At 39.4% G+C, this 9,727-nt stretch overlaps 1 protein-coding gene across 3 annotated transcripts; it reads left to right on the top strand.

The window, feature by feature from the left end:
* Positions 1–2,273: 2,273 nt before the first annotated feature.
* LOC147632313 (uncharacterized) lies at positions 2,274–4,906 on the top strand. 3 transcript variants are annotated; one of them, XM_086806837.1, is made up of 3 exons: positions 2,274–3,151; positions 3,855–3,970; positions 4,611–4,906. In XM_086806837.1, exons 1-3 carry the CDS (start codon positions 2,369–2,371, stop codon positions 4,756–4,758), a joined length of 1,047 nt encoding a protein of 348 aa, XP_086662963.1. In that variant the 5' UTR covers positions 2,274–2,368; the 3' UTR covers positions 4,759–4,906. The 3 variants fall into 3 exon arrangements, with proteins under 3 accessions (XP_086662963.1, XP_086662965.1, XP_086662964.1); XM_086806839.1 differs by having other exon boundaries at positions 2,275–3,151; positions 3,855–3,958; positions 4,585–4,906; XM_086806838.1 differs by having other exon boundaries at positions 2,276–3,151; positions 3,855–3,958; positions 4,611–4,905.
* Positions 4,907–9,727: the final 4,821 nt, after the last annotated feature.

Raw genomic sequence — 9,727 nt, 5'->3', positions numbered from 1 at the left:
TCTACGACCACTTGCCATTGTGCACAATGATCTGGGTAACCAATTTCTTAGGGGTGAGGTCAGTGAGATTGCTCGACGAGAGCAGCAAATGGACGTGGGGGCACCATATCCTCCAGTCCTCCCAGTACCCCATGAGCCCAAGATAGTCTAGTGCTTCATCATGGCCACCTGGTGTTCCAATGGAGCCCCAATATTGACATATCATGCCACATACATCCCCCGTAGGTTCATTTGCAGTTCCCTCATGGGCACCACGACCTGATCTTGCAAGGCCACTTTTTCCACCCGCACTTACACCATTTGGTAGAGCTCCCTACCCCATACCACCTTCCTTTGGGGAGTGCGGCGTGCGTACTGATGTATTTCAGTAGCTTGTAATGCTCAAAATATATTAGTTTTAGACATTATTGTTGTTAACTCATATTATGACAATGGCTTTATTTTTTGCTTCTTCTATGGCATTGATTTTTGAGAGGGGATATGGAGAGCTTTCGGCATCGTTGAAGTTGCCACCTTCAGTCACAAGTTAGGGTAGATGGAAAAGGCGAAGATGATAGTTAAGGCCCAAAATGCTTTTATATGGTGTCTTTGTAAAGAACTACAAATGATCGTGTCATGTCGTCGTAGGAGTGTCGTAGGTGTTTGTCATGTAATGGTGTGGCCTTGTAAGTTTGCTAGGGAATATAATGGAAGTTTAAGATCATAAAATGGTGACTTTGTAAATGAGTTGCAATGGTAGTTGTAAAAGAGTTGCATTGATAGTTGTAAATGAGTTGCAATGTTTATAGTGCTCTTGTATGCATCTACTCCTCTCCTCTACTGTCACCATGAGTCGCAATGTGTGTGACAGTAGAGGGAAGGAAGTGTAGAGAGAGAAACCACTCGCCTAAACACCAAAAGTGCTCACAAAAAATGCTCCCCAAAAAAATGCCCTATAGATATAATATATATATATATATATGTATTGTATGTATATACATACACATATAGATAGATAGATAGATATATATGTTTGTGTGTGTGTGTGTGTGTGTGTGTGTGCGTGCATGTACATACATACATACATACATACATACATATATATATATATAGTATGTATATACATACTATATATATATATATATGTATGTATATGTATATGTATATATACATATACATATGCATACACACAGAGAGAGAGGGCTTTAGAAGAGCTTACACATACACCTACAAAAGCTAATGATAGAAGGCATGCATTTAAAATTATTCTCTCACAAAAAAAGTAAGGAGAGGCTAACACATTTGTGAATAGGTTCTTGAGAGGTAGTAGATAAGTATTTATAAAAATTTGTAAAAGGAAAATGCATGGACTAGACTAGACAAGGTCCAAGAGAGGGATAAGGGTGCTTCACCTCTAGGAGAGGCAATAAAGAAATCAACATGATTAGAAAACCCCTAAATGAAGAGTCATCGGCTCTTAGTACTCTTATGTTTGAAAGATATTCCAAGATTTGTTTTTCTTTTTCCGAATCTTTATTTACTTCTGGCTTAGAAAGTGTTTAGAAAGCAATGCTAAGGCCTTACCTTTACAAAAAAAAAAGCATACGGGCAACCCTAAAGTAGACAAGGAATAGCCTTCTATGTGTTGAATTAAACTATGAACACCTACCTACCTAGGAGGAGGCTTGCCTTTTGAGGAGCACCCCCAACCATCAATTCCGATGAAAAACCCTCAATTGAAATTGAAATCATTTTGATAACAATCTAGTTGAAAGATTTAAAATTAGCATATTACAATCAAATTATTCAAAACGGGTATCAAAAAGCAAGCCTTCCACTGAGAATGATTTGTGAATTGTGTGTATGGAGTGCAAAGTTAGTGGGGTGATTATTTTGCCATATGCATGGCACTAATGTCTTGGTAGAGAGGTAGAAGGCCCAAAAGAAGAGTTACGATGGAACCTTAGGGAGCCTTTGAATTAGTGGATAAGGATGGGTGATTGGTGGTGAGAGGAAGAGCATCGGAACATCCGTCGTCTTGCTATTTGTCCCCATGAGGTTCGGAAGCTTCTTAGATGATGGCATGGTTTACGTTGACATTAGTAGTCGTCGCCGTTACGCGCTCAAGTCTCGTGATTATCACCCTTCCCTTCCCAGCTCTTTCCTTCCTTGTATAGCTATAGCTCTCAATGGCTGTGTAAAGAGCGCACGCTCTCTCTCTCTCTCTCTCTCTCTCTCTCTCACACACACACACACGCACACACACGCGCAGTCGCACGCATCCCCCCCCCCCCTCTCTCTCTCTCTCTCTCTCACGCACTCTCACACGCACGCCCCCTCTCTCACACGCACGCACGTACCCACCCCCACCTCCGCTGGTGTGTAGAAGATGAGCGGCCCAGTCTTCAACGTGCCCCCGCCGCCCGCCGACATGGATCAAGCTGAAATTTGGAACCCTGTGTCGGGCTTCATCGACGCCAAGAGCAACGGCAGCACAATCGTGGCCAGAAAACGAACCACCGAGGATCTCTACTCCATGTACGAGAAGATGTCCGACAGCTACGCCGAGCTCACGCTCAGAGATTTCTGTCCAAAATCTGCAATTCCGGCAGCCAATCACACACTGATGATCCATGGAAACCATAATGATGACCAGAGTGCAAATCCTTTGGCGACAAAGCTGGGCGACGTTGTCCAAATTGGTCCCGTGAGCCGTCATGGGTCCAAGAGGGGATCAGCAGGTGCCGAAGAAGATAGTGATCACAACCATAGACTTTTAGACCATGTTAAGGTGCGACTAAGCCCAAAAGTTCCCTCACATGGTGTCACAACAACAAATGGTAGTGTCCGGAGAAGCGCTCCCAATGGGATACCCACCCACACTTCATCAAGAACTAAACATGGTCATGCCATAAACACACCAACAAGATCAAGATCAGCACCACCCAATAGGACACCCTTGAGAACACCAGGAACCCCCTCTAGACCACCCAATAGGACACCCTTGAGAACACCAGGAACTCCCTCTAGAACACCCAATACGACATCCTTAAGAACACCAAACAAAAACCCTGGAACACCCATGATGAAGGAGAGACCCCCCGGAGTACCCACCAACTACAAATGTTGCAACTGTAACTCTCTCGTTCTTTTTTTTGGTCATCGTTGCCAGGTAAATGTGTCACTCCCTTTCAAAAACTTTGATTGTATAAAGTATTGTGCTTCATCCAATATTCTTTTATAACGGTAGGCTAGTTTAAGGATGTGCCCTTGTTTCTTATTTTGGTTGGTGCTCAAAAAAGTAAATTCTCAAGAGATTAATATCCACCGAGATTCTTTTGTCTTCAACAATGGTAGGTTAATTAGGGGCATTTATTTGTCTACTACTTGTTGCTAGGTCAACGCTCATTTTGGAATGTTATGTTCCTCCCTTAAGTCTTAGAAATACTACTACACTAGTGTTCATGACCACAACATAAGGCTCACTCCTATAGTTCTTTGTTATTTTTTCACTAGTGTAGCTTTAATTAGTCACACGATTGAGCTTGCATCATGAAAATCAAAGCATTTAAAGGACTTCCATGCCATACATAACTTTATTAATTGTTGTCCATGAAATCCACTTATCTACTACTCAGGGGAACACAATCTTAAAACCCTTGATAGCATTTTTTGATAAACCACTTACCTTTTTTTAAAGAAGCTCATTGTATTCAAATATTACGAACTTCAAGACTATGTTTTTATCTTTCATCCTTATTAGTGGAGTCTTTGAAATGCCTAACTTCAAGGAAAATTGATAGCTTATGGGGATTTGTGGAAATGTATATCTCTAGCCTCGATTACTTTAACTTATCTTCATGTGTTGATTATAGGTGTGTAGTCGGATGTATTGTCGACAATGCGTTGAAAGGAGTATGAGAAAGATGGAAATGGGTGGTCATCGATGTAAAGCTTGCATGCATAGAAGATCTCAAAGGTATTGGAACATGTAATGAGCTTTTGCATCTCCTTCTCTCTCTCTCTCTCTCTCTCTCTCTCTCTCTCTCTCTCACACACACACACACACACACACACACACACACACACACACACACACACACACAAAAGCATGCTCTCACTCAAGCTTAGTCATAGGTGCACCCACACCATGTGCATGGGCACCCAATCAAGAACATAAATAATATTTTACCATTCCAATTAACTTTCTATGAAGAATCGCGTTGGTCATGGGACAAGACTTTGCAATATGATGATGATCAACATAAATGATATTTTACCATTCCAACTAACTTTTTATTTAGCTTTCTATGAAGAAGCATGCAGGGCATGGGATAAGACTTTGCATAATGATTCTTAACAATTGAACTAAGGAATTCAATTTTCATTAGTCACATTTCATGCTTTTCATATTCCTTATTTAAAGAATATAGTCACCTGTGTGACTACTTTACTTGTAAGATTTTGCACCAACATCATAGGACGAGTTCGTGTTTGTTAGGACCACTGATCCCATCGTCTTTTGCTAGGCAGTTAGCTTTCTTTGGAATGAATTTAAACAAAGAAATGTATACTTATGTAAGAATATGCTATTAATATTGACAGTGTGATGATTGTGATGATGGAAGCAGGCGGACTCCTCAGTCAGGATATTATCTCGTTAATTGCTTTGGCTTGTTAGGTGCAGCAACCATCAAGCAAAAGGATAACCATGATAAGCCACCCATTAAAGCTCTTAATAAGGACTCTTTTACTAAGGATCAACATACCAAGAATTAGTCAAAGGGTAATGTGGACATAGTCAAATAGCAAAAACTACTACTATTGAGCACTCCATGCAACGAGTATATCAAAACATCTAATAAATTTTTTTGTATAGTTTCACTCTTCCACCCAACATTTTTCTCTCAACTTGAATTTTTTCTAAAACAACTCTTAAGACCACCCATTTGTCTCTCTCTCTCTCTCTCTCTCTCTCTCTCTCTCTCTCTCTCTCTCTCTCTCAACCTTTTTCATAATTCCTCCATAAACAAGTATAAATCTTAATTATTTTTCAACTAGAAATTTCATACTTACTTTAAGTTTGGTGTTCTCATTAATATTTAAAAATAAAAAGTATCAGACTTGAGTGTTCCATGAAGCGTTAACTTGTTATAGGTTACGTAACCCACGTTTAAAAAAACACACTCTCTCTTAGCCATTAATGTCTAGTTAAATAAACAAAATTCTTTTTCGTATATATCCTTTTTACGTATGATGAAAAATACTATTGTTAAGGATTGTCATTAGTTAGATCACCCTATGCATCTAAAGTTTAATTTTCTTAGACGCGATATGTCTAATGAGGGAAATCAGCTAAGTGAGCCAACCCACTACTTTTAGAAATTTTTATCTATTTATTTATCATTTTCACTCTTTGTTACACTTCATAGGAGTTGTTTTACATGTTTTGTACAAAATTTGTGAGACCCCTACCCCTCTATATATACAATATTCTAGCAATGAAAATCACACTAAGGCTAGAGTGACTCACTTAGGGCCTCATATCAGAGTATCTTGATGCTTGGCTATTCCATCAGCTTTCCTTAGCCTAACTAGAATAATCCTTACGTAAGGAAAAGTGAATTATTCCTTTGGGTGTTTTCCCTTTATAATTATCACAAGCAAGTCACATTGAGCAACTCCTAGAGCCTCAACAAGATGTCTAAACTCCTTGATTATGAAGGCAAATCCTCTATGCTCATCCATGACTACTGATCTAGACTCCTTATCCCAATTTTCTCATTCTAGCCTCAACAAGATGTCTAAACTCCTCGATTATGAAGGTAAATTCTATATCCTCATCTATGACTACTAATATAGACTACTTATCCCAAGTTTCTCATGCTAATATACAATTTGTTCTTGTTTTGGTGGAAAGTACCGCAAACATGGGTCCACCTTGCCACACCCACTTTCAAGTGTTTGATCCTTTTCCTACTTGGACTAGATCCATAGGTTCAGCCTAGCCCCCCGTCTAGTCCCATGGGTCTAGCCTTTTGCCTAACCCCACGAGACTTATGGAGCCGATGTGAACTTACATAACCCATAATTGAAATTGCCTTTTTACTCACACACACACACTGCTTCTTAAACAAGTTCCATGCATGCACTCCTTTAAAACGGTTCTTTCATATAACATCATACAATTCTTTTCATGCACAATTCCATATAACATCATATAATAACCCTTTTATATATAACATCAAACAATTATTTCATATCATACATATGTCCAATCACATAACACAAAGTAACACATATCTCCTTACACCTCAACTATGGTCCTGAACAAGATGGCTCGTATTGCCGAGCACAATCACTCCCAATCACCACCATGAAATCCCGCTATTCTAATAAGGAGCCGCTTTGTCCAGCTACTATTACTATATCCTAGAATCATGTACACTTCAGTGCCTCTAGTGTCAGGGGCCACGTATGTCTACTATCAGCACGTATACTTAGTCACCAGGCTCCACCCTACCTTAATCAATCTGGAGTTGCTTCCTTATCATTACACCAATCGTTCCAAGAGCACACCAATGTTTCATTGAGAGGGGTCAAGGCCTTAGATGACCGCCTTTGTGAGATTCACCCCGCAGGATGACATCCACGTGGCAATCTATGAACCTATGGGCTACCTTCATAGGCTTCCATAAACAAACAACACGTATCCACATGGAAATCCATGAACCTATGGGGTACCTTCATAGGATTTCGTAAACAAACAACACATATGCATTATATGAATACAATGTCTAAATAGTAATTCCAAGATATAGATTCAAGCAACATGTGTCATATTCACCATCGTGAGACGAGACATCATAACTCTCCAGTTAAAACTTCGAGCAAGTTGAATTTCCTCTAGTCGCATATATTATGGTGAGGTCTTCTCAAGATTTTTCCCTTTCTATCTTCTCAAGATTATTCCACATTTCCTTTAGAATAGATTCTTCCATGTATAGTGAAGGTTTTCCTAACGTTAACTGCTTACTTCTCTTATCTGGATTTTATCATCTTAATGTTGAGATCTCTAAGAGACTAAGAATCTTATGGTCATTCTTTAGTGCACTTCTATGCACATAAGGATAGAAGTTTCTTTTACTTAGAGACTTGACAATCCTATTGTACACTTAAACGGATCTCTCTCTATATCTTGGGTCTTCTCTCTCTAGATATAGGATCTCTAAGAGACTAAGAATCTTATGGTCATTCTTTAGTGCACTTCTATGCACATAAGGATAGAAGTTTCTTTTACTTAGAGACTTGACAATCCTATTGTACACTTAAACGGATCTCTCTCTATATCTTGGGTCTTCTCTCTCTAGATATAGGTATTTTCTTTTTATAGAGTAAATTAAGTACTCTCTATTTTTACTTTTTTGAAAAAGTCAACTATGCAAGTTGACCACCCAAATAGTAATGGATCGGGAAGTTCAATGGCTCTTCTCGATGCTCTAGGGGGAGTACTCTCGGAATATGTGAACATTGGGTAAGATACAAAATAGGCTATGACTAAATTAGATTTTCTGCTTGTGGTTAACCTTGCCGGTTGGGATTGCAAATGGTACCAGAATTGAGAGCTTGATGGCTTTATACATAGCCCTTAGGGAGTACTAAAAGGCTATGCAAACCCTCACAAAGCAGCCCCAACCCATTTTGAATGAATTAGGGTTTTGACTTTTGTGCCGATGAGCTAGATTGAGCCGCCGCTAATCACACCCTAGTGATGTAAATGACTTGAGATTTGGTAGGTAACATATAAGGGTAGTGAAAATGATGAAGTCGGATTTGTAATGTGATACTCCATTCATAAACTGTCAATACAACCCACCGGCAAAGAAGTTGGCATAGCTCCCTAATGAGAGATCCGAATGGGGTGGTTAAGGGTTCTATGGAAAGCCCAAATGATGTAGAATAGGCTAATTAGGTTCAATTCAAAAGCCCTCGGAATGAATTGAACTTTTCAAAAAGCTATAGATTATGCCAAAGTGTCACTAGTAAGCATCAAACTCGCATCCCATTGCATAGGCACATTTTGGTAAATCCATAGCTACTCAATGCATCAAGAATACACTTTCCTATAGTATTTTGACTAAGTTTTGACATGGCCTTGGTGCATTTATTGAAAAATCCCAATCCAAATCAGTGCCACAAGCGACCATTATGCATCATAATCCTTGCTTTTGCACGACACTTGAATCCCTTTGCCTTTGTATCGTCAATCCGATTGTTGTCTCGATGAAGAACTTTGTACTTTTGATCTCCCGGCCAAGTCTTTCCACCCTCTTATCGAGTTATGTTCTCAAGGAAAGAGTTGGGACCAAGTCTTCATGCCATGTACCTAATCCTCCATCTATTCGCTTTTCTAGGGCACTCATGGATAGACAGATTCAAGACACACTCTATCCTTGTCCTCTCCTCCAATATGCCAAGGGTGTCCTCACACAATCTAGATTCTAGAAGGACATGTGAGTACAATGTGATTGTGTGTAGGATGTTTGAAAAGATTGGGTAACTTCACTTACAAGATTGTTTGCATGAACTCATGCCAGTATCATAATGTCCATGCTCTTCTCTAACACCTTATAGCTTCAAAAGCATCAATCAAAACACATGTATGCCCCTTGCATAGGCATGTCAAAAGAATGGGCATTCAAAACCTCCATGTACATGTGTATTGAGCATTCACATAAGCATGTCATATGTCATTCCATAGCATTGATTCATGTCTCCATCATGTATAATAGCTCCCAAACAACCAAACTGTTGCCATCACCATGGCATACAAGTAAGCTTGATCATCCATTTGAATAATACCAAGCAGATAAAACCTCATATGCATGTGATTATGGCATTCATGAGCATGATTGGAGTATGTAATCCATCATATGCTATTCAAATGGCATGGGAATGTCCATAAATATCATGTATTGCATCCAAATGGCAAAAAGAAGCAAAAACCCCTAAATTATTACTCTAGGGTTTTCTCAATGGCTTATATGAGAGCTTATCAATGCATAATTTCATCATTAGAGTACTCAATGGCACAAAGGCAATGCTAATAGCTTGTAAAGAGGATCAATGGCATGAAATTATGACTTCTTGATGAAAACCCCAAATCTTGAGCCATAGAATTAAGAAAGATCCAAATCTTGAAAGAATCAAGCCATTAAAGCAAAGAGAGGCTATAGCAACTCCACCAATGATGAATAGAATCCATCAATGCCTTATGTTGATGAAGATTTTGCCGAGATTTGTTGAAAAACATGGAGATGGTGGGTGCCCTATTTTTTACACTTGTGGCCTTCAAAGATCATCCAAACTACTCAAAGATTGTCAAAAAATGTCAAACATCACCATTGTTGAGCTTGATTGATCATCCACTCATGCCTAGCAAGCTTCTTTGCACCCTTCTACTTCAACACCTTCCAATTGACTCCAAGAAGAACATGAAAAGGCATATATGGGTGTCATGCTCTATTGTGGACGGCCGTGGAGCATAAATTGCTTCTTCCCTACTCTACAGGCGTACATCGCTTCTTCCTTGTTGTTGTAGGTGCTCAATTTCACACCAATCACCTCTTTTTTGCTATTCAATGGCATAACATGGTTGCCATTGTTGCGCAAGGTAAGCAATGGCTCTTCTCAAGTGAGCTCTAACCCTAAAAGACATGCGTGTTACCAAATCAACATGCTAACTTGC

This window comes from Cibotium barometz, chromosome 13 (genome assembly GCF_041138505.1).
Source record: "Cibotium barometz isolate CiBa-2024 chromosome 13, ASM4113850v1, whole genome shotgun sequence".
In the NCBI taxonomy this organism is placed as follows: domain Eukaryota; kingdom Viridiplantae; phylum Streptophyta; class Polypodiopsida; order Cyatheales; family Cibotiaceae; genus Cibotium; species Cibotium barometz.
The sequence above is the reverse complement of the archived record's forward strand: the minus strand, read 5'-3'. Positions and strand labels throughout refer to the sequence as shown.